Source organism: Pteropus alecto, unplaced genomic scaffold (assembly GCF_000325575.1).
Source record: "Pteropus alecto unplaced genomic scaffold, ASM32557v1 scaffold20, whole genome shotgun sequence".
Lineage (NCBI taxonomy): Eukaryota > Metazoa > Chordata > Mammalia > Chiroptera > Pteropodidae > Pteropus > Pteropus alecto.
The window spans coordinates 39,838,653-39,864,822 of NW_006436298.1; the positions used below are offsets into that span (position 1 = coordinate 39,838,653).

At 40.3% G+C, this 26,170-nt stretch overlaps 1 protein-coding gene across 3 annotated transcripts in view; it reads right to left on the minus strand.

Moving 5' to 3' along the window:
* Positions 1-67: 67 nt before the first annotated feature.
* The window catches only part of SEMA6A (semaphorin 6A), a 121,621-nt gene continuing 95,518 nt past the window's right edge, over positions 68-26,170 (minus strand). Inside the window, exons 18-19 of one of the 3 annotated variants that reach the window (XM_006913302.2) lie at positions 22,919-23,083; positions 68-4,252 (exon numbers count right to left, since the gene is read on the minus strand). In XM_006913302.2, the coding sequence (XP_006913364.1) occupies positions 3,054-4,252; positions 22,919-23,083 (1,364 nt within the window). In that variant the 3' untranslated portion in view covers positions 68-3,053. The remainder of the gene's footprint in view (positions 4,253-22,918; positions 23,084-26,170) is intronic. The other 2 variants (XM_015590544.2, XM_015590545.2) reach the window with 2 other exon arrangements.

Consider the following 26,170-nt stretch of genomic DNA (forward strand, 5'->3'; position numbering starts at 1 on the left):
CCCAGAAAAGATGAAGGTTAAGAAGGGAAATTTTAAGAGATAAATAAAAGCATTCAGGACACAAAAGATAATGAACAGTCTTGTTTTATTACTTTTAAGTAATAAAGAGGCTTTTCCTTGCTTTTTTTTTTTTGTCTTTTTCCCCTTTTTTTCTTTTCTTTTTTACAAGATACATTAAGTCATGAATCAGATGTTAGGGGTGTGGAGATGGAAGGAAAATTGGTGACATTACAACATTTTACAACTTTACAACAAATATAAATTTGAGTTTGTTGCATCTACCAGTGTCTAGCAAGGGTGGAAAGCAAAGGCACACTCAGGTTTATGGACCCTCCCCCCACACACAGTGGGGAAAAAAGAAAAGATGAAAAATACTTAAATGTGGAAGAACAGCTCAACACGTGTGCATTTTAGGGTTAACACCGCAAGTGATGGGTTGTAGGATGTAGGGGTGTGGGATGAAATTTTGACACAGGTAAGAGAGCTGAGGCAGTGATGCCCATCCCACACAGGGATGAGAGACTGGGCGCTGCATCGGCAATACTCTTGAGTCAAGCATGGAGGGAGAAGGAAGCAGGGTGATAAACACCCATCACCTCCCTAAGTTCTGCATTTTTGAAGAAAATTCAAGGGAAAAAACAATATCTCGGTTTGTAGAAAAGAATTCATGGTTTCAGGGTAGAGGTCACAGGATGTGAACACCGATTCCACTAACAAAACCAAACAAGACAATAACACAAAAACAACAAAAACATACCCTGAACAACAGCAAAACAGCAATGGATATTTAGACCAAAAAGCTGTGAGTGGAACCTCACAGCTTTACACCCAGTCTCACTGATTATGGAGGCACTGCTTTTTTACCAGCCAACTCAAAATTGTCCAAAATTGTCTTTTCTGAGTTTTTTTTTTTTTTAAAGACAAAACTAAACCCAGACCAAACTGGATATAGAGACACAAAGAGATCACCAAATATATTTAACTATTTAAAAAAACAATAACCAACATTTACAGGACGTTGACAATACCTTTGTTCATGATAAAGTCTCTTCTGTGTGCTTGAGCTAATGAAAACCGAGGAGAAAAACACCCTAACCTATCCCCCTACAAACCATAACAACAAAAAAATAAAGGAATTTTAAAAATTAAAAATCTTTTACTCTAGTCAAGGTTTTTTGCAGCATCCATTGTGATTGGCCTTGTACTTGGAGTTACTCATTAATCATGGCAGGAATCAGCCTGCCTGCACCTATTTCCATGTTATTTCTTTGTGTGCACTAAGCACACTGCTTGGAGACTCCTCCCAGGTGCCTGCCCAACTGAACACAGCGTGTTCTGAGCCAGTGGACATGGCAGAAATGAGGACTGGGACTTTAGTTCTTTTTCTGCTGGTTAATGAGGATATCACCATGTTGAAATGATCTGAGAATCTAAGGGAAGCAGGGAGCTCTGGAGGGGGAAAAGGGATTTGCTACCACAACACTGGGGTCCATGCTTGGCAGCATGGCCAAAGGGTGGTTGGAGTTGGCACGACTAGAAGAAAGTGTGAATTGGAGGGTGTTGTGTGCCCAGCTTTCCCAGGCTGCAAGACTATAAGCATCACTACTGCGTTCTTCTTCCATCTGCTGGACGCTAATCTTCCGGAGGGTTGGAGTGAGAGTGTGGGGGAGGGAGGGTTAAATAAATATCTGTATTTCGAAAGGGGAGAAAAGGTTTATCATAACGACATTTTACAAGTGTACACAACTCAGGGTGTAAGGCACAAATTTACATGTGGAAAACAGGCTATTCACAGATGTAACCCCACGAAAAACCCGTGTGATCAAACCATTAATTTATGCAAGGTAGCAGCCAGCGTATTAATTAGTTCACACTGTTTGTGGATTTTGTTTGCTATCTCACATGCAAGGTGAAATGAGATGGCATATCACAAGCTGGTGCCTTCACAGAAAGTAGGAACCACTGACAAGCCATGTTGGCAGCAATGGGACATGGATGTGCCATTCTAAAAGTTCCTTTCCTGGTTGCTTTAGAAGTTAGGATCTGGAAGGACTTCTAAACTAATTTTTTTGCATGTTGCATGTTATAGCACAGAGACCTCACCAGCAAATTAACTGGAGATTTACATAAGTATTCACCTCGTAACTTTTTCCTTTTAGCTAGAGATCGGACAGTCCAAACACAAAGCTCAGAATTCCAGCTCCAACTTCTTTACTCAGTGAATTTATTGTAAAAATAAAGAAACTCAATTATTCCAGTTAATGGATTTCACGTTAAATAGTTTAACTTCAAGGGGCTTTCTGAAGAGCTGTTCGTCAGGTGATATGTGTAAGAGTCCTTTCCTTAAGGAAAAAAAAAAGGTGAACAATAAATAAAGTTACTTGCGTTAACGGTCACGTTATTTCATTAAAAGAGAGGAGAAGCAGAAATCTATGACATAGTTGCCCAACATGGCATTAATCTGCGATAACAGAAAGCTGTAACACTGGTGGACATTTCACAGTATCTGAGCATAGTAAACTTCTGCCATTGTTAAAGTCTGAGTTAGAATTATCAATGAATCTTTGTTTTTTTCTTTTTAACTTTCATGATTTTTAAAAATGTATTTGTTTTGCAAGTTTGAACGCTAGCCCAGTTTGGCAGAGCCCTGTGCAGTAATGGACAAAAGGTTGCAGTTGCTCTTCACCTCTGTGTGAGAGTGTGTGTGTGTGTGTGTGTGTCCGTGCGGTTGCACATACGTGTGCGTGTGTGGGGGTATGTGCTTTTGGCTCATGTTTGTGATAATTTAAGTCTCTTGTGAGTCCGACCTGTTGCAAGGTGTGGGGGGAAGAGTGAAGGAAGAGAATGGAGGTGAGTCCCGCGTCGCAAACCTTCACCAAAGCACGTGGCCCACTTTTCGAGAGTACCCCCGAGTTCCAGAGGAGGACGCTGCGTCCTCGGCTCTGCGGCGGCCACCTTGGTCTGGTGGGTACTCAGGCAGCTGAGAATCGTGCTGAGCGGAGCGGGCGCCTCGCCTTTCCTGCTGGTTCGACACCTGACCCCTCCCCCTGGGATTATGTACACGCATCATTGGGCTTCATGGATGTGGAAAGGGGGGCAAAGGTAGGTTTGGGGGGTACGTCCGGCTTTAGCGAGGGTGTGCGCTTCAGCCCCGACCTGGTTAGTGAGTTGTAGGCGTTGAGGCTGGGCTGCCTTGAAACAGTCACGGCCTGGCCTGACGGCTGGGAGCTGTGCACCTGGATGGAGTCCACCCTCTGCGGGGCGGGAGGTGGGTTGTCGCCCCGGCCAAAGCTCTGGTTTCTGGAGAGGTGGGAGGAATTGGAGGAGTTAGTATTGTTTCTTTTGAGAGTGGTGGCCTGGTGGCTTCTCGTGAGCGAGTTCGTGGGGTAGCTCCTCTTATAGTCAAGGCCGTAGGAGGTGGAGTGGTGCATCTCCAACCGCTTGCTTAGGCCGCTCTGAGACAGGGAGGCTCCTGGGGGGCCCAGGGAGGCCTCCCGCTGGGGGACTTTGGGGGGCAGGCTGTCCAGGTTCTCCACCATGTTCACCCCATGGTTGGGACTCTTGCTGCTGAGATGTTCCTTGATGGTCTTATACTCTAGGGTGGCCGCCTGGTCCTCCAGCGCCATCTGAGCCACCTCGCTCATTTTGGGCTGGTCCACGTACTCATGCTGGTAGCCCTGCTGCGTAATGGGCAGGACCACCACGCTGGGGATGTGGCTGGGCGACGCCCGGAGGGGCAGGTCCGTGGGAATCACAGGAGAGCCCATGGGGGGCATGTCCTTTGTGCAGGCATTGATGAGGTTCTGGTTCCTTTCCCACTCGCGGCTGCCACGGCTGGGTTTCCGCTTCTGCTGCAGCGTTGGCGTGGACTCTGGGGTGGGCAAAGCTGCCAGATCCAGGTGGTGCTGATCAGCCTTAATGAGCATCTTAGCCGTGTTGCTGGGAGTGGCGAGCTTGCCATTGTGCATGAGTGGTGTGAGGATGGCCTCTGGCTTCGGGTCTTTAGACTGGGTGTCACCGAAGAGGCCGCTGAGCTTGGTGACACTGCTCATGGAGCCCCGGCGCGAGTGAGAGAGCTCCTTCTCCTTGCGCTGCACCGCTGACACGTCTTTGCGCCGGTGATCACAGACGCAATAGACGATGATGCCCGAGAAGACGGCACCCATGACAAAAGCCAGAATGACCGCAATGGCCAAGAGGGTGACAGGAACGAGCTGGTCATGGCCTTTGAGGTAACTTTCGCGAATCACTCCTGCAATAGACATCGCATATGGCGTTAAGAAATGAAAGGACACCGCGAGGCTTATTTTTGTTTGGTATTCACCCTGTTAATTAATAACAGTAATAAGTGACAATAGCACCTCTGCATAACTTGTCATCAAGGCGCGGTTTGCCAAACATTAACTAATTAATCCTCCCCAGCCCCGCCCCAGTATGCAAATAGACTTTATTAGTCGCCTTCTTTGTGTTCTGAGACAGTACTCCACCCTCTCAAGTACTTGCTCTTTCTACTTTGCTTCACTCCTTGGAATATGGCAATTTTGCGTTTCCAAAATTTAATCCTCTTTTCCTCTAACTTTTTTCAATCTTCCCCTCATAAAATTGGGATAAGTGAGATATTTTAAGTCAGGGAGAAGAGGCAACAGTTTTATGTACATTAAATGAACAAATTGTACAGTGCTTCAAGCTTCCCAGGGTCTTTTCTGACGACTTCTTTGAGGGCAGCTGTTGGAAAGACAGCTATTTAACGTGAAAGAAAATAGCTCAAGTTCACAGATTATGTTTATGCTGATTTTGTATCACCCCTCTAAAAAAAAAACAAACCCAAAACCCAAAACCCAAAACCCATGCACACCCAATTTCAGGAAAATATGCTGAATATTTGAAGCTCTTCCTTTACTTATATCGAATATTTAGGAAAGGGAACCATTTGGGACCCTGAAGTGGGTTTAAGACGTGTCAGCTCTCATTATTATGGCTAGAGTTTGCTGTCATGGTGAGATTCTTCAGCAGAGCTAATTTCTTCAATTTAATAAAAATTGTATGACTACACCTGTCAATAATCTTACACTACATTAACCAAGATGCTGTGTTTCTGAAGAAAGTTGTTCCTATTCCTGTGTAATCAGCCACCAAGCTGAGACTCTAATCAAATGCAAACACCGAAGCTTTTATTTTTTAATACCAAGTGAGAATACACATCACAATTGTCAGATCTTAAGTGCTTGATGTGGTAGCTAAAATATAAAATCTCAAATACTTCAATTCCTGCCTCTGGAGAATGAACGAACATGAATACATTAGAGGCACTGCATGGGCTGAGGAAATGTAAACATTGTTCCTATTATGGAAACTGATAGTAAGACAGAAAATGTACCTTCTCTGGTCTCAGGAGAGACATTTTTTCATCTACTAAATCAACTCTTTCCGCAATATGTTTAATGTATTTTCCTGGCAGATATCAGTGGCACAGAATTAGAATGAAATGAAGTAAAAATCTCTACCTCTTTCCAAACCCACAACATGCAACTATATTCAGCTGAAATGCTTTGTATGTCACAGCTGAGACCTTGAAGAAATGCAACTTTATCATGGGGTTTTTCTGCTAAAAGATTTTGATTAGTGAAGTGATGGTTTTAAAACTCAAACATTAGCCTGAAAAAGGTAATATTCTTTTTTCTTTCTAAACTGTCTTTTTCTTCTCAATTGTGACATTACCGTTGGTAGCTGTGGAAATGATTGTCCTGACAAAGGATTGTGACATCAGGTGGGGAATAAATAAAAGCAGCAAAAATCTCTTGTGAAACAAAGATTCTGTGATTAAACAAATGCCCTTGGTAATGAAGGGCAGGGAAAGCAGCTCACCCCAGGGAAAGTGTAAGATTGTAAGACACTGAATAATTTCCAAAGAGACACTTCGCAAATATTTCTAGATTTATCTTCAAGAACTTTTAAGGGGTAGAAACTGAGAAGCAAAAAGCCAGCAGGAAATTCAGCTATAGCTCACACCTTTTATATTGTGGAGCTCCCCACACAGTGGAGCGTCTTTGTGTTCATATATGTTTTAATACCTAGTCAACAAGGAACTGTGCTAATGAAAGTTTCTTCCCTAAATCTGCATTTCCTTGTAATGATAAAACAGCACTGCTTTTCTTTCAATTTTGCTTGTGTATAGGGTTCTACTGAACATCATTTTTAACCGCCTACATATAATCGCACAAGAATGGACACCTGTGAATAAAATAAGTTTAATTTCCCTCATTTATTTGGTGATTTCAGTGGAGCTAGACACCATTGATGGGGGTACTAGGTAAATTTTTTCATAGCAGTGGTTATTTCATGAATCCCTTGCAGGTAACCACATCTATGGGGGCTGTGTCTTCTCAGTAAATGGGTACTTATAACAGGCAGCTGCTATCTACAGTTGGCTTTGGCACTTTACAGTTTAAATTGCTCTCTCAGCTTAAGAGGAACACGGAGAGAATAAGGATAGAGCAATCCATTTGTTTCATTCATTGTTTAACTGGGAAAACTGAAATTTTCAAGTTTATCCATTGCTTATTTTTAGCTCCCATTCTTCTTTTGTGTCTGAAGATCTCTGACTATCTTAGACTCATGGAAACTGCATGCTCTTTCATTGGGAAAAACTCTTTTTTAGGATGGCATCTGAGTTCAGGTTTTTGATCGTTAAATAGAGCAAGGTCTGACCTTTGAGAAAAATGGTGTCTTGTACAGCATCCTCCTCCCAATTTTGTTATGTAAATAGTGCCCTTAAAAACCTTTCTGTATCTCTTCAGCTTTGAGATATGAAGCAGGTGGCATCCCTCATCTGCTTGTACAAATTCAGAAACTCCACATCCAAAGTTAGAAACAGATCAGAGATTAAGTTGAAAGCACAGACAAGAAGTTAAAAGTTATTTTTGGAAAACGCCTTGTTAATTTAAAGCTTTCCACTTATATCATGAAAAATGGCAAAGGGGCATTCACAGAAATGATTAAATCACCCCTGTGACATTGGTGCGAAAGACTGGACACACCAGATTTGTCACGGAGGCCGGGGGTGGTGCCAGTAAAATTAGATCTCCAAAGGCCTGGAGTTTTAGGCTCCTACTTACTGCTGGGTGACCTTTTGGCAAGTGACCTAACATCTCTGGGCCTCAGTTTTTTCATCCGTGATGTGGGGTTAACACACCTGATCTTAATGCCTTATTGGGTTGTTTTAAGGATAGAAAGAAATAATAAGAACTTAGATGCTGTAGTTTGCTGAACAAATCTAAAGGTCGAAAGAAGCCACAAAAGAGAAGTGGTGAGTTAGTAGCTCAGCAAGGGCTTAAGAATAATAGTCACAGCTGCTCCTTTTGATTCCATTTGCTATGGGCCTCTCAGGTGGAGAGGGACAGACCTGTTCTTCCCAGCTCCAAACCATGTGCTCTCCAGATGCTGCCAAAGGATGGTATGTTGAGGCAACATAAGAACACACATGTGATTCAGGACTGCCTGTAGGACTTGAATTTTGAAATAGTAAAACAAAAGCGGGAAATATTGAGCAAAATACAGCGATTATAGTTAGACTCCTAGTGGGGTAATAATCCTGCAATCAGCTTTTATATGCCTTTATCACACCATCCCTAGGCCTCTTAGTTGGGCACCTAATAAATGATTATTAAATAAATGGGTTTGCAATGCAATGTAGAGACATTTTTAAATGGACTTCTAACCTTGATGAGTCTTTTTTTGGAATAACCTTGCTTCTGAAGTCACAGAAACTAATTATATCTCCAGTCATTTAGTAGAATATATTCATACTAGCATTCATTAGATAAAAGAAATTTATAAAGGTGCTCTGTATTTGTTTAAAGTAATAATAAGGGAAACTGTTTTAAAAATGAAATAAAATTCATTCTGGGATAATTCTAAGAGTCGATGAGGGTAAATGAGTTATTTGTAACAACTGAGTGCTCAAGTGGACTTGAGTAATTTGAAAGAAATGCATCTCTGCAAAGAGTGCAGGGCTGGAGCTGATGAACATGATTGCTTCAGAACCTGGGGAAGTAGAAGGGCCTCGGTAGGGTGGTATACTCCCTCCCCAGGTATCTGGGGTGTTGAAATGCCTTTCTCTACCAACCCCTGGGCCTCTTGCTCTCACCAGTTGAAAATGGGGCATTAGTAATGAAAACAGTTGATGAAAAATCCTTTGCATTGATTCATTAACCGCCAGCTATTTCTCACCAGTCATGAGGTGCTAAATGGTTTATTCTTTCCACCTTCCTATTGCAGGAAGCAAGGCACACAATGGCTTAAGAGATTTCTCTGAAATCATGCCTTAAATTGGCAGAACTGAGAAAGAATAGAATCTCCAGTTGTTTTTTTTCTGAGGTGAGAGAGTTTTCATATGCTGGAGGGAGGTCTCAGAGGGGCAGTTGGAAACTCTTTAGAGGCTGGAAGCAATGAAAAGATTATAAAAAACCCCACCCTCCAGGACTTGCAATATGTAATTCAAAATAAGAACAATTATAAACTGTAAAATAAGAGGAAGTCCAACATAGCTCTGATTTGGTTTCTAGCAGCCCTGCTCACAGGTTCTCTATAATTTCCTAGCCTGCATGGAGCCCAGCACCAGGCTCTGGGACAATATACCTCAGGAAAGATGCTCTCCTAACTCTGGGTTGAACTGTGATGTTCTTGGGCCTTTGCTATTACTCTCCAGGTTTTGACTCCAAGCATCTTTGTGGCTGTCTTCAGCAAATATTTACTGAGCGTGGACTAAAGCGCCACGCTAGGTGCTAGGGAGGCAAAGGCAAAGGCAAAGGCAAAGGGGGCACAAATCCTGTGATCCAGTAGCGGAGGAGGCAGGTGCCCAGACGTGAACTTACAACCAAAGTTTGGAAGCATGATGAGATGCATCACTTCTGCTTCAATATGGGCAAAGGCTGTGTGTAGGAGGCAGCATTTGAGCTAAGCCTTAAGGTTGTGTAGGATGTCCGCTGAAGTGGAGAGAGCAACAAGAACCAAGCATGGAGGAAGGGAAAGTGAGGACTGGCGAATGGTCTAATACCCTTCCTTCTAGTCTCTTCCGCTCTCCTGTACTCTAGCTTGCTTCTGGGCTTTCACAGAGGCTGTTCCCTCTCTCTGCCTGGAATATCCCTGCTCACCACCTGGTCCTCTGACCGTCTCCTTTAGGAATCAGCTTAAGTGGGGAAACCTTTTCCAACTCCCTCGGACTAGGGAGACGTTTTCCACTGAATCTTCAGCAATAAACGTGCTCAGTAAATATCTGTTAAATAAATAGTAAATGAATATTTGGATGAATGAGTATTTGTAGAGGGAAAGTAATAGTGAGAGCTAATCATTTGAAGGCAGGCCGCGAAAGCCTCGAATGACTGAAAAAGGTATTTAGAGGATATGTCAGTTTTGGAAGGAAAGTTCTTAGTTACTTCACCTGCAATTTCAAAGGTCTCTTTGCTCAAGAAAGCTGATTCAGTTTACTTGCTTCACGTTGAATGTTATTGAAAAACTACTGGCTTCAAAGAGTCAATACCTTTGCATTAATGGCACAGCTAGTCTACCTGAATTTATTATTACTGCTTTTAAAATAAAAACTGTCTTTAGCTATATTTATCCCCTGAATTGTACAGAAATAACTGGGAGATATTATCTATCCTATCAAAAAATGAAGCAGGAAAGACGAAAGAAAAAAAACAGAAAACCAATTGCACTCATTAAGCTTAATAACAAGGAAGAGCTCTACCCATCTGCCCTCAATTATCTTGCTAAGTGTATGAGAACTAGGCAGCCACTACCTCGAAATGGTTAAGTGTACACTTTCCCCTCTCATCCTTGTTCACTGGTCTGCCTGTTTTGGAGCTGCCGTGTGATATGATGGATGTGTCTGTCTCCATAGTGAAGTGATTAATAGGCATCTGTGTAAATCAGACCTGGTAACCACAAAGACAACAAAGCCTCTCTGTGTCCTTTAGAGAAATATGCAAAGGCAAAAAGGAAGATGGACATTTCCTCCGCTGCTGAGCCAGAGTGGGGTTCATGTTGGGTCTGAGAGCTAAGAAAGATGGCAAAACACCAAGAAAAGCCCCGGAGTAGGATCCCCTAAAAATAGACTCTTGATTCTGCTTTATAGTAAGACAAGCCTACAATTTCCTTGAAATCCTCATAACAACTGGGTGAATGGAATCTAACAACCCAATGTTTCTTGTTTGAAAAATCTTATTGCAACAAAATGCCAGGCTTACAGTCCTGCAAGGAAGTATGAATGAATGAACTAACCATGGGCCAAGCATCATGGCTGCTAACCACAGAAGGCACGCTGCAATCTCTATTAAGGAGGAAAGAAAATACATAGGGGAAAAACCCTAACTGTAGACAATTTCGCCTCAAAGCCACACCCCAGTCAGTGGAGATGACCACACTGAAAGTGAAGTGGGAGCTCTCTGTGGTTATCTCGGCAGGAAGCAGCTTTCTTCTTGTCTTACGGCATAATGTGAACCAGATGGGTTAGGAATAAACTGAAACTGCCAGCAGCCGTGGAAATGGGCTCAGAGTTTATAACTCAAACTTTCCTCTTCCTTTTATTTTTATTTCCCAACCCTCTGTGCCAACAAGAGGCTGTAGATTAGATGCTGGGAGGGGCCGTGGTCTTGATACAAGATGTTCCAATTAATGGCTGACCACGCCAAAGCAGAGGCAGCTCCCTGGCTCATTGATAGCCTTGGTTCAGAAGCTATTTAAAAACTCATATTGAAATAATGCTTAATGTTGACTGTGGATGAATCTACTTCCAGTCCTATCACCTTCGAAAATGATGCATTTTTGTTGTTTTGGCGAGGCCATCACAGGAAGAAAAGGGAGAATGAGCATGAAACTCATTCCATTTCATATTTTTTAGAGGAGAAACGACTTCTCTCCCTCTGTGCCAACAGGAGTGCTCGGTTCACTGTTCCTCCCTTGCTCTATGCACTACACCCAGAGCATGGATTGAAGTTTAGATTGGGAGTCATGATAAGTTAATTTTTAAAAGCCTTGCCCTGGGGTGTTGGTCTGTGCTTTCATGTGTTATAACTGTCACTATTTTTGTAAAGGTAATGATTATTTCACTTGGGTAGTTTTAGCAATATTTGCATGGTTTATTTTTCTTCTTTTTGAGGTTTTCTTTCTAATAACACTGGAAACCCAACATCTAAATAATTTCTGAAACCAAAACATTTCTATTTTCTAACTTCCTGGTCCCCTCTTCTTCCTTTGCTCTCACAAAGCATCAAAGCTATAAAATGGGGAAGTGGATCTCCTTATAAAATTGTGAAATTCAGGTGATTCTTTGCAATATTTACAGTGTTTTGATTTTTTTCTTTCTCTACAAAGCAAAGATAAAACAAATAGGAGGAAACAGGAAACAGATCTGTCTGAGTACTCCAAAAACTGTCAACTTAACTTGTTATGGGTATAGTTCTTAGGGTCTGGGTTATAGATGAGGCTGGGTGTTAATGTTTAAGAACATAAACTTTGATGTAATAATGAAATGGGTTTAAGTCTTGGCTCTATAACTAACTAGCATGTGACCTTGGGCAAGTCACTCAGTCTCTCTAAGCCCCAGTAGTGCTGGCTATATGAGTGTTGTTGGAAGGATCAAATAGATTAAGTAAATGAATGTATTTAAAGCACTTGGCATTGTGCAGGACACATACTGATGCTCAATAATGTATGGGAAGTGTTATTAGAGTTTTTGACAAGTTACCTGCCTTTGACAGAATCCAAGATAGACTATATTAGTACAACCCTTTGGTAGGAGTCAGTTGTGGAAAGTAAGGGTTTAAAAATACAACAAAATCTTGGAGAGTGACTGTAAGCAAGGTAATCCATAACAACTTGAAAGTGTCCTAAAAAGTGCTACTCAGCATTAGCATCACCTGTCCCTTACTAGAAATACAAATCCTTGGGTCCTACCCAGACCTGAATCAATCTCTGGAGCTGAAGTTCAGAAATCTGTGTTTTAATAAGGACTCCAGACGATACTTGTGTTTATAAAAGCTTGAGAACATTGCCCTATCAGATATGTGACTAGTATTCCAAAATACGCCACCTAAATGTTAACTTTAAAGTGCAACTTCAGACACCACTGACTCAGTGTGTAGCCAGATGTTAAATAAGTCTTCCTTAGTGTTCGAAGTATGAATCTTTAGGGGATCTCGTGAATGACAATTTCTTTACTGCGGTTACCATGTTTTGACAAAGAATACAAAATTGATGTGATTTTATCGGAAATACAAATCCCTAACACTTTTCCTTGGCACCAGACAAAAACTTGACACGTGGCATAAAACACTGTGCCATTACTCCTATGACAAATCAGCCCAATTTGCTAGGCCAAAAGCTGCTGGGGAAATTGCCTGTGGTCTCTTTATTTGCCCCAGCATGAAGACAGGGAAATTTCTGATGCTCCCCATCTCCTTCACAGAGGCCATCAGGTAGTAAGTGGTTGGTATTACAGAGCCCAGATATGTCCTAGATTGGGTCAGGACTGAGTCACAGGGACAGAAGAAGGAGAATCTCAGTGGGAGCTCACTACTGAATAGAGCAACCTCCTTTCAAGGCCTGCATCTCCTATCATCTCAAAATCAACTCTACTCAAACAATGCACAGCCATTAAGCAACATCTGATAATGGTTCAGGAGACCTTTTCCCCTTTGCATGATCAGGCAAGAGAATAAGAAACTCAAGAAAATTCTTTATCTCTCTGGATTGAAAGAGGGACCTGAGTCCATGTTTCCTTCCCCAAACTTAGGTCCTGCTTTGTAATAATAAAAATGCCTAGCACAACAGTGCACTCACTGGAGTTTGGTACTTACAGATCTGCTGAGTTGAACTGAATCTGCAAATCCATAGAATCATATAAGACATTTTAAGTTACATTAAATTTCTGCTGTGTGCTTTTAAATCATGGAGTGCAAGACCCATCAGCACTTAGGGTATATTTATTACCTTAACAAATGTCAGATGACTGTGTCCAATGTTATCAATTATTTATGAATAACAAGAAGCTGTAAAACTGGAAACGGCAAGCTTTAATATGTCCAAAAGGTTAGGCATAATGCAGTTTGCCTCCCTATAAATTTCTTGACATCATCTTCCCTCCTAGTAAAGCATCGTCAGGGATATCTATACTGAACTTGCATTATATAAAGTTCATAATGCTTGCCCCTGCCTTCAGGGAAGAAATGTAACTGCAGATACATATTTAAAAAAGAATGCATCCTTTTAAAAAATATGAAGTTTACAAATAATTGGAGTGGAAAATTCCTATTATCCCATTAAAAATGAATTATTTCAGGCCGTAGACTTTTAAGAGCTTAAGAAATATTAATTAAGGATGACGAACCTTCACACTGCTCATAATGAGCTTTCCGACACCGATTAAGATCCTGTCTACTGTGCATCCAATGTATTTGAATATATCCAACTACATTTCACTGGTTTATTTCAGGGCCCCCGTCTACAATTTAATGTGCGGGGAAATTTACACGAGGCTGTTCATGTGGGTCCCTTCAGGCCAGCAGCACAGCCCGTGCGCTTTGCAGGACTTCATCTAACACCTGCACAGGCCGTATCTCCCTGAGACCAGTGCATGAGTACAGCTTTCCTGTCCTCTTTCTCTCTATGGCAATGGCATGAATTATGTATTCTGAGAAATCCTTGTAGCTTTCGAGGCCATTCTCGTGTATAATGTCAAGAAAAGAGAAGGTGTCCTTGGGAAAGTTCTTGCTTTCCACTATTTTGCCTTTGCTAGACTACGTCTACGGAGCAGCGAGGTGTGCGAAGTAAAACTTGTAACAAGCATTTTTTTTTTTTTGAACTCCAGGAAATGAGGCTATCAGAAAGGTTTTTTACAAAGCTAATATTATTTTCCCATTATTATACATGATCCGAAATACAAATGGACTTTTCACAGTTTTATTGTTAGGACAAAAAAATTTTTAGATGAACAGAGTGCAGTTGAATCAATTAGAGCAAAATTTTAACTACTGCAGATGTTCAGTTAGTACAATCATGCCTAACCTAGTCCCTGTAGTCCTTGAAAGTGCCATTAAGCTGTCAGAAAACTTTGCCACTATGTGTTTTATGCAGGAGATAGAATGAAAAAAAAAAAATTTGAGGGAAAGGGTAGGGGTAAAGTGAATTCATGTCAGTGGTGATGTGGCTTAAAAAAGTGGCTAGAGATTAAAGTTTAAGAAGCACCTCTAGAAGGTGAGTTGATTTTTTAAATATCCTACAGTTTAAGTTGCTAATTTTAAAATAAAAAGTCAAGTCTCCATAATTGTAATTTAAATCCCTCATTTTTTTCCCGAGGAAAATAGATGTTAGATTAAAGAAAAAATAGAGAGAGGTTTGGTTGGTATCTTTAGAAAGAAAATCCAAATATTAGTGTGCAGATTTAGACCGGCAGGGAGACGAAACAGCTTTTTACGTGGCTGACATTTAACTTTTTTTTCTTCTACTCTTTCCACAATAATCTCATCAAGACCTGAGATAAATTCAGCGAGTTGTCAAGAGGATACAAAATTCATTAGATCAAATCTACATCTCTGCCCATAATGCTGAAAGAACGATTCCAGCCTTCTGCAAGGGCTTCTCAGTCCCCGCCCCTCTCCTCCCTAACACATTCACATGGAAACTTCCACGTCATCTGTTTGAGAGCCCAGCACCTGACCTCACAATATCATTTTCTTCAGTTCTTCAAAGACAAGCCAGAGACTACAAATAGATTCCTTTTCTTGTAGTTGACAAAGAAATGTTAATATGGTAAAAATAAGTGGTGGCACCCTGGATTATATTATCATTTATTTTTCAGTCTCCCTGATTTCAAAATCTGTTCTGGCTGAAAAGTATGCCATGTGCTATGAACCCCAGTGTCTTAACTAAAGTGACAGAGAAGCCCACGTTTGGAGTTCAGCTTGCTTGCGGCTTTACCTAAGATAGAGCTTTTAGCTTGGCCAGAAGCATCTACCAGGAAAATGCCGGTATAGAAACACTGTAGATGTGTAGATACAGATACTTTAGATCCAAAATTGACGCAAAATTTCATTTCTCAAATTTATCGTGTATATGTAATTAACCTAATATGATTGAATAATCAATTTAATATATATCTATAATCTCTTAATCTCTTGATCTGTCTTTCCCTCCCCTTTTCCCCTTTCTTTCCACTCATCTACCTTCCGACCTATCCCCCACCTCCTACAGCTAAAGCCAAAACCCACTTAGCATGACTTCTTAGGCTCCAGACTACCATTTCAATCTCAATTCCCACTCCGGCCCTCTATATACTTTATCACTTTCATCACAGCACACTACTTGCCTCTTTTTCATCACACGCTATACTAATAGCTTTGTGTTTTGGTCATGTCACTTCTGTAGCTTGGAATGTCTTTCTTCCCCTTTTTCCTTCAAGACTTCGCAAGGCCTTCCCCTATTTGGAATGAATTATCCGTCTCCTTTATCCTCTCTCAGGGCTGGGCCCACCCCTCTTTCCTTTACTTCTCTTACTCTCAGACTTTACTCTGCCCCATAGGCTAGCCAAGAGGTCACCTGTGTGTATCTCCTGCTAAACCGTAAGCTCCCTGAGTGCAGGGCTCATGTTGACTTCAGATAAGTATCTACTGTAACACTCAGCATAAGGCTTATATACCCCACATAAGGTTTATTGTTGAATGTCTGTTGAATGCATGAAGAAATGAAGGGAGATTAATGTTTTTTGATATGAATAACCTTTTCTTTGAGATTAAGGTGATTGTCTCTATTATTAAACTATAATTTTCTAGTGCTTTTTGGATTCCAGTTCATCCCCTTCAAAGCCATGGAAATGAGAAATGGGTGGGGTGGGGGTGGGGGGTAGGGGGAACAGCCAGATAAAGAAGAAAAAAATACGGTTAACATAACAGTTTATAAACACCTGAGGTTAAATAAAATTAGTAAAACCCAATAGTTTTAACCATGACCTAGTTTAGGAACAGTTTGATTTCTGAGCATTCCTCACTTAAAAGTGGCATTCAAAAGCCTGCTTTTAGTGACAATCTTTTAAATTGTTCTATTTCAAACACATATATAATTTTTAGTGATAATTCTCTGAAATTAAATATTTTTTAAAGAATAAAATTCCTCTTATACGGGTTACTCTAGATTTTCTGAGAGTTAAAGGGCAAATGTAATCTAGAGATTAGATCTTATATACTCACTGAATAAGTTATCAGTTACCTCTTCAATAGGACCGCCAGGGTGTTCTGTGGTTAAATTATAACTTCTGTTAAATTATAGTATTTCAGCATAAGTAGGTCTTGTGCAATATGTGGGACATATTTATACTAAAAAGTTATTCCTGATTTATTTAAAATTCAAATTTACCTGGGCATTATATATTTTATCTAGTAACCCTACTGTTCCAGCTCCAAATACCGTGCTTCTAATGATTCCCACAAATATTCTTTAGATCCACTCTAAACTTTGAGATGAAAACAGTTTAACAGAGTAATAAAAACGATACTAAACCTTTATAAGGCAGGTGTAGCATAATTTACAAATGAAAAAAATATAATTCGTATTTTATTTTTTATTATCAGCAACAACAGGCACTTTATTTCTTATGAACGTTGAAGGATACATTTCCTCTAACTCAAAAACAGAAATAAATGAACTCTAATTCAAAAGAGTAAACTAGTCCCTGTCTCTTAGTGTTCTTGGCCCTGACCTTGTTCCTTCTCACCTGGTTCAATTAATGGTCAATTGTTAGGTGAAGTCTGAGCTCCTTGGCTCTCCCACTAGTAGTCCTCCCTATCAGATAGAAGCTCTTTCTCTGAATTCTCTAAGACTGTCCTGTTTTACCATCACATTTAGAAATGGCTGTGATACTACAGGTTTTACTTATAAAAGCTATGCAAATTACCATGAACTTAGTTTTTTTGTTTGTTTGTTTGTTTTTAAAAGCTCTGGCTATTCAAAAAAAGTCTGAGTTTGCCAGCATTTCCACAAACTTTTTAAATATGAACCCTGTACCAAACATCCCTCACTTTTTTCTTCCTCCCTGTCAGGTGATATGTGACTGCTGTAACATTGGTACTAAAGGAAAGGACTAACAAAAGGGGCTGAAAAACTGTTTCCTAGTGCTGTGTCCTTGATGTGTTCAGCCAAGTTGTCTTCAGTTGTCTAATATCTTTTTCTAAAATCTGCTGTGCACGATTTCGCCTTGTTTACAAAGACAATGGTGGTTGTAAAAGCTTTTTGGTGCATTTCTGAGTCTGCGTGCGTCATCTGTCTGGCGGTTTGATATTTCTTAGACAGGAACTATGTCTATCTCTCATATAGCCGCTAACTCCTTATTGGGATCTAATACTGTGCTATGAAGCCAGTAATAAATTTTGCTTGAGACACTTAACAAAACATTTTTTGTTATGGGAATGGTACTGAAGAAATGGCAGAGAAAATTCGGCCCAAGTTTAGGAGTAAGGAAAAGAAGAGAAACTTATTTTTCTTCCTTTATTAATATCATCGGCAATAATTTTCTCTGTACATAAAGTTACCTACATATGACTTGATAGGAACTAAGAAATCACTTTCCCCATTGGGAGAACTGGGTGCTTTAAAATCCCCAATCCATTAGATTTTAAGCATTGGAGATTGTTAAAATGGCAGAGTAATCAGGGCTAGACTCTATTATTAAACATACTCACTTAAAATCAGATTCCTAAGCCTGTTAATGAAGAAAGTTAGGCTCTAATGGTTTGGGATGCAGAACAGGCAAAGCTGGAATGAGAGAAACGGGAAAGAAGGGTCAAATGTAGGTTATTGCCAGGCCAGGGGAATGCACTGTAGCACAGGAGTCCTTTATGGCAGCAGTCTCCAACCTTTTGGGCACCAGGGATGGGTGCTCCTATGAGAATCTAATGCCTGATGATCTGAGGTGGAGCTGGGGTGGAGATGCTAGCGCTGGGGAGCGGCTGCAAACACAGATGAAATTTTGCTGGCTCGCCCACCACTCACCTTCTCCTGGACGGTCTAGTTCCTAACAGGCCATGGACTGGTACTGGTCTGCGGCCCCATGGTTGGGGACCTCTGCTTTATGAGAAAAGTGGCCAAGAAGCAAAAGTGCTAAAGGTAAACTTCCCCTAGGCCACAGTTTGGTTACTAGCTGTTTTTACACTTGGCTGATCACTGCCAGTCTGGAGAAAAATCTCTCCAGATGCTTACAAGCCTAGAATGACTAATTTTTTTTTTTTTAAGTCTAAATCTATTTTACTCTAAATCCCTCCTTGACCAAACTTCTCATCGCCAATCACAAAGCTCAGTAGTTGGAAGAGAAATCAGAAGAGCACTAGGTCATATAATTGCAACACCCAGAGCCCAGCGAACAGAAGGTATAGTGGTTGTCAAATATTGTTCTCCCAAATACCAGAAGCAGTTTTGGTAGGAGTTTAATCCTCAGTGGACTCTTTTAATTGCTATAGTCCAGAGTTACTCAAACTGGAGTCATTCAACTACCGATACTACAATTTCAATAATAGTAATAAGTCTCACCAACCATATTATTTACTTAATATTTTTATATCCCTATACCTCCTGCACTACTATTTACTTCATATTTCCTTTAAATTACCTTTAGAATGTATTTCAAATGTATATCATTATCATAAATAGAAAAATGTCACTTTTCATAGAAAGTAACCATAAGAATAAAATGAATTGAAAGCAAAACAGTGTTAATTCCAGCTAGTCCTAGCTGTAAGTCAAAGCCCTCAAAAGAGATAGTAGTAAGATTAGGGAGTTGTTAATGATAAAGCACCGAACCGAGACTTTTTCCTTGACATAACCAAAAAGATTCAAAGAGGAATGAAAAGGGTGTAACTTTCTACCACATGATTCTTGAAAGCCATGATGCCCTTGAGCCACCTAAATCATCTCATGTAAGGTGCTGCATGTCCTTCTTGGAGGCAATACTGCTGGAGGCAAAGATGATGCATTTGAGGAATAAATAATGAACTATAAAGAGGATCGTTGATAAACCATGTGGTTTATAAAATTCCATTTTAGGATTGTTATGAGGCGTGGACAATATCCTCAGTATCCTTTACAGACCTTGTGAATTTTACTGCATGATTATTTCCCAGACTAAAAATTGCCTATACAAATAGCTCGTACATTGATTAAAGTATATTCAACATTTACTGTATATTTCAGTTTAAATTATTCATTTGATCTCTTAAATTATTTCTGTATCTTTTCCTTGTCTATAATGAGCATATCTTGACTAAATGTAATAATGTGATAATATCTCACTTTAAAGATTTCCCAAAATATATAAGCGTACTATAGTTATATAGCATTTCCAATCATATGGGAACATCTTTGTATAGTTTGACTATTTCATCTATTTTCTGAGCGTTCACAAGAACTCTATAAGTCTAAAGTAGGGAATTTTCTTCTGTTCCTGATTTATTCTTGTATCTTAATGGCAGTGGTCAGCATTTACATTTTATATTTATGCTACACAGCTCTCTTGGAAGATCTGTACATGGCTGATTTCCTCACATATCTTGCAGTTTTCTTGGAAATCAGGTTTTATGGTATTACTTTTGGTCAGAAACAAGAGGCACAAGAGTAGCTATTAATTCTCAGTATTGCTTAACCTAAAAAGAAAGCTCTTATTTCTTTTGCTGTGGGAAGGCATGGGGCGGGGAAGAGTTGGGGGTGGTGGTGATAAATGAGGGGAGGCAAGCCAAATCTAAAAATAAACTAGATTTTCTTTCTTATTCATATGTAATTAGAGCCCCTTTATAACTATTTATTCCCACCTCAAAAGTTATAGGAAGAATAAATAATACATATTTTTAAGTGTGGCAAACCAAGAAAGAGGTAGCCAGGGCTGCATCTAATTTATCAACTTGGTGATTAAAGGGCTGGCTCTAGAGGCTCCAGACATCTAGGGACCCAGAGATAAAACAGAGCAGTTGGCTGTGTTTTTACTAATGAATCTATGGCTTGAAAGATATCAGGCAATTTTAAAGGAAAGCAGCAAGGACAAGAGACATTAGACAAGGCCAATAGGGTAATGAAGGGCAAGGCCAGTTACTGAGAGAGAAAATTACTTCATTTTCTGTGATAATGCTTCTGCGTGCTTCTCAGGTCTCTTCTCACGCTTTGTTAGTATGACTATATATACATACAGCATCCGAATGCTACTCACAGTGTAGAAGGAAAGAGCCTTGGAACATTCCACAGAGGGGCAGAGGGCCTGGGTCTATTATTTTGAAAGGGGGAGGCTAAGAACAATGGTAGCAGAAGGGGGTTAGATTGCAAGGTTGGGAACAGCGCTTTTACAGATGTGAAGGACGCACAGGATTAAATCAAGATGAATGACACAGAAAGGAAAAGAAGGAAAAAGGCAAGCCAAACATACTCTGGAAATGCAGAATTTTGGGGAGGATGAGGTGGGACAGAGAAGACACCGGCCCAGTGGTTCAGTGTATCTTCAGAGCAGAGCTGTGGGCTTGTTTGCTCCCTGGACTTTTTTCCAGTGGCCAAAATGAAAAGGGCATTGGACACTTGACTCCTCCTCAGCTAGCTGGTCAGCAGACACATTTTCTGCTTAGCGGGGGAAATGTGCGGTATTTCAGAAACAATTCCAGAGTATATTTAGCTCCTAAAGCTGGCACACACAAATGTCACATTCTCATGGGATAATCGACCCAGTGAAAAGAACACCTGCCAGAGGCCCTCAGAAAACCCACGAAACTCTCGCATCCCAGGAGATGCTGCACACACAGATGTGACATCATTAAGGCATCCACATCAGGGAATGAAAAGAAGAGAAGCAAAAGGATCACAGATTGGGTCAAGTTGAGGGACATCATAATGAGTCAGAAAGGAAACAAGACTGTTCCAACAGAATAACGCCATCACCAAGTCATACCACACAGTGCTTGGCAAAACAAAAGATCAAAATAAATCATGATCATTGAAAATAATTCAGAGCAAAGTAGAAATTAAAATCATAAAAATCATGGTGAAAGGAACATTAAGCTACATCTTTAAAAATTTTTTGCATAACATCTCATTGTCATTGCCCCATCAAATACATAATTCTTAAAAATCAAACTCAAATTTGACAGGGCAAGGCAAGGAGTTAATAGCACAAGAACAGTGATCATGTTAAACACCCATGCAGTCACCTCTGCCACCATTGTTTGACAATTTGTAGACTGCTTCCAGCTTTGTCAATATTCATAATAAGACCCAAGAGAATGAACAATACCGGATTTTAAAATGATGTCAAAGTGTTAATTGGACTCTTTGATAACCTCCATCCCTTGGGGGAGTTAACAATTGGAGAAAATTCAGCCACCTGTCTCAGTAAAGTGAAGAGAAAATGATTGTAACCAATGGCTAGATATTTGGTTGACATATTTAATGCTTTACTGGAAAGGCTGTTTGAATTTTCAGAAAGTTGCAGTGGGCAAACACAAATTGATTTTACTGAGTTGTCTCTTCTTGAGAACTTGGCCAAGACTAACACATCTGTGGTCTGGAGCCACACATGACAGATAAAGGCTCATGCTTGGGATTATAGCCTGTTGTGATAGTTCTGTCCCGTCACAAATTGGCCTGGTGCTTTCTCAGGATGGAAAGAGCGAGGATCCTTCCAATTTAAAGAGGCTGCTGAGACAAAAACTACTTTAAAAAAAGATTTGAGGCAGAGCATATTGATAAGGAGTTTCAAAGCAATAATAAAAATCAAGGGGATGTGCTCAAGAACAGGTTAAAAGGGCTTCGTCTTCACAGTTTGGCACATAGGGCAGCAGAGTGTGCGGCGCTCTCAGGAAATGAGATTCAAAAAAGAGGATGGAAATTTAGCATGTGAGTCTCCCTTGAAAACATTCTCCCGAGAAAACTTTAAGAGTAAAGGTAGAGATATGTATACAGAAAACCCTGAGGGAGGATGTGTTAGAGATTGTCTTCCAAGGGTCACTATGGCTGGTGTGCCCTCAAGACTCAAACCCCAGCTTGGATGAAACTCTTGAAAACATATAGAAGTAAACAATTCTGAATGGGGGGAAACAGCTCGCAACATAACTGGGCTTTTCAGTCTTTGATTTACAAGACTGTTTTTTGGACAAGCAAAGGCCCCTTTGATTGCAGCTGCAACTAAAGTAGGATGTGTTACCAGAAGCAGCAAATGGCAAAAAAAGGGATGACATTTCCTGTCTCTAGTTGAGCAAAGAAAGCAAGTGAGAATTTAGGACAGTTCACAGAGTCGCTCTCATTTAGTGCAGCTTCCTTTCGGTTTTAAGTGCATAGCAATTCTGTTTGATTAAATAACATAATTTTGTTTTAGCTGTTGTCCCCTCGGGGCAATTACAGTATGTCTTAGGACCACGGCTCTATTCAAATTCAGCACCATGCGAGAGTGAGATGCTACCCAGGCAGAAAAGACTATGCCCTGCTATTTCTCCATTCACTGATTAAACGGGCCTTTACTTTGATTATATGCACTTGCCAAAGCACACACTGCATTCCATTCCATTATGGTGGGAAATGCAGACCCCAAAATCGCAGTACGAGCTAAGAGGAGTAGAAAGGGATCGCAGGAGCCAGCATCTGCTTTGGGCCAAGCCACACCTCTTTTGGATGGAGGAAACTTTGAGGCTGTGTTATTTGTTTTATGTGGTTTCTCTTTAGTTGGGCAATAATCTAGGATCAAGCCTAGCCCAGAGGTTTGGATTGCAGTCTTTTTTGAGATGGTTTCAATCACAGGGTGTTAGAAGTTCCTTAAATATTGCTATGATTCAGCTGGAAGCAGTTACACAGTCCTCCCTACTTTTCCCTCCCTCTCCCCCCAGAGGAAGAGGCAATTCCAAGGCCTTACCCTTCTTGTCTTGGTGATTATGGGAAGACACTGCCCCCAAAGAGTCTGTGCTGTCAGGTGAATCGAGCAAATCCTTCCAGTCCAGCATTCCTCCCCTAGACTCATACCCCTCTTGAGCCGCCGAATCTGACGTGGTGGTGCTGGGCAAGAGGGAACTGGAGTGCCCTGTTTTCATCACAAATACAGTTAGGGAAACATCACCGGAGACACCCACATTCCCTTTGCTCAGAGGCCTGGAGGTGGGACATCCGAGCTGCCTGTAAGACTGAAAGGAGATTGGCCTAGAAATAACAAGGCTCAGGGGTAGAGTTCAGCAGAAAGCCCCTTGAACTTGTAGTTGGAGGATGAAGGGCCAGATCCAATCTCTGCTTTTTGTTGAGTGAGCCTCGGGGAATCATTTAACCTCTGTAGGCCTTGATTTTCCTTGTGCAAAAAATGGGGATGATGCCACTTACCTCCCAGCGTTGGGAGGATAAAGTGACATAATGGTAAAAGTACCTAGCAGTGTCTGACACATGGTAGGTGCTCAAGAAATACTAGTGTCCTTCTTTGATATTCCCATAGCAGCACTAAAGGCAGAATGTGTCTAAGCTGGGAATACTATTGTGACTCATGGGGGAGGTTTATGGTAGCAGAGGGGCCTCTCCCCCATCACAAACAACTCAGCTGTCCTGAGCCTTTCTCATGGAAGATGTGTCTAGTTTTCAGCTTCAGTTCCACTTCACAGGCATTCCTCCTTCTGGGATAAGTGACTGCTTTCTGAAGGGATATGTTCCCATCTCCTTTTCACTGGAATGGAGGCTACAACTGCTCCATGTTGTTTTGGCTGTATCTTTTGTGTCTTATTCCAACAAAGTTAGTTTCATGGTTTCATGACTCATACTTGTGAGAGGCTGTTTTTGAGGCCACACTGACTGATATTATTCAGATTAGAAAGGAACTGGTTTTTGAGATGCAGAGTAGCCTATGATAGGATAAGATCAGAAGAATGGCTAGATTGGAAGTTATGGCAGAAACTGGACATTTCCCGTGAATACATTCCTAAGCATTCCTTCCATCACTCCACAAGGTTAAATGCAGGTCATATCAGGTGCTTTGATCTAAACTGTCACAGTTATTTAAAGAAGCTCACTACCTATTCTCTATGGTAGAAATAATATGTACCTGCTCTGTGATTTTCAAGTAGAGTCTTTGGTTTATTAAACTATCTTACCTATAGCAACCTCTCGAGTAATTTTTAGAAAGATGTCAGGGCAACTACTGTGAATGTGTAACTGATGTCTTTGGTAGAAAGTAGGACAGATTCACAGGTGGCTTCAGCATTGGGCTGCGATCATCACGCATGTGATAAAGAAAATGCCACTAGTAAAAAGATTATAATGATCAATGCATTTGAATATATATTCAAATATATATGCAAGGAAAAGCAAGTCAGCTAAGTGGCTCATCTAAACTGTAATGATTTCTATGGAAGCACCACACTTAAATGCTCCCACAAAGCTTTGGTAACATTTAAGAGGCTACTTTCTGTGTAGTACTTGTTTGGCTCCCACACAGTTTCAAACATCCACTTTGTTGAAAATAGTCTGGTTCATGTCCAATATCTAAAATCATGTTGATTTAAAACTCAAGAATGGTTGCATCAAGACCTTTTGTTTTTATATTTCTGAATTTCATGTCTAATCTCATAATACTGATAGAAAAACAGGGGTAGGAGAATTAACTTGGGAATACAGAATTATTTTTACTTCCTTCTTGCTTATATTGTGGTCTAAAATATAGCCTGTATTTTCTACTCTTGAATTCAACACTTCTCTAATGAAATATATGGTCAACCTGAGAGAGAATTTAGCACCCAGCATAAGCAAACAATTGGAATTAGCTTTGTCGGGAGTTAGAAAGGGAGAAAGGGGAAAATAAAGGCCTCTCCAAGTAGCAAAAATTTCTTTTACTTGAATTGATATGCATTTTGAGCACTTTCAATTTAACTGTGTTCAAGGGGCAATTTTATGATAATGCCATAAGTACGGTTTAGGGAGAACATTTCTTAATACCGTAATCTAGGGGAAATATGTGCCTAAGGGACACATTCTCTGTAGAAAGAGTTGCTGGACCATATGTTGCAAATACATGGAAAACTCATTGGTAATGGAAAGCTATGGCTATGAGAGGAAATTAATGTGGACCAGATGGTAGTTAGGTAGGAAAATGTTTTACACAAATGTGAGAAATCAGCTCCTTCCTATTGCTAAAGTGTTAGTCTAATACCCACCACATCTCCATTTTCTATATGTAAATCTAGAGAAACCATGCATCTGATGTACTCAAAAGAAAAAAAATAGAACAGCATGAGGTTTGTAATCGTTTATACTTGTGCTTGAGGTTAAGGCAACGCATGTCACAGGTGAATCAAATAGTCAGAGAAAGCAATACCTGACTCTCAAAAACTTTAGAACCACCATGTAAAAGCACCGTTTAGCAATAGTCCTTAGTTTGAATTCAAAGAGGTGTATGAGTATTACCTCTCCAAGCTTTAAAAAAATATTAAAAAGAAATCACTTTATTCCTTCTTAGAATCTGATTCTACAGGCTATATTATTTTTGTGCATTCTCTAAGAGACTTCATAACCAAAATAATGTTGCAAAAATAAGCAATCACTTGTGGATATAGTATTACATGTCAGTAGAATTCAAACCTATAATTTGGTCTTGTTAATACAATTTGGGAAGTCATATTTTAATCAGCGGAGATTATGATATATTATTCTTATACTATACAAAGAGATAGATTGTAACAGTTAACTTTCATATGCATCATATAGTTTCTCTATATCTACAAATCTTTGTGATTCCAGATGTTAGAGACCCTTCAAACTACTATAACCTATTAACAATGATTGTAGCCAATTAGACACAAAAGAGAGACATATCAATACAAGAGTAGAAGAAGGAAAATAACCAGGGTCCAATTCACTAAAAAGGGGTTCCTGCTTATGTAACTAGTCTTGTGCAAAGTTTTTGCGAAACAGAGAGTTTGCATGGTTTATTGAAATGATCTCCTTTTCTGAGTTAGGCTGCTGTGGTTTTGTGGTTTACTCTATGATCCTGCACTTACCCAGTTAACTTTTTATGGAAACATTCTAGGGACACTGCTAGAAACAGTGGGCGCACTTTATACTTTGGGATTAGCTTCCTAGTGTACATCCATTCTCATAAAAAATCGATTTGGTGGTACAAATACAGCATCTAGCT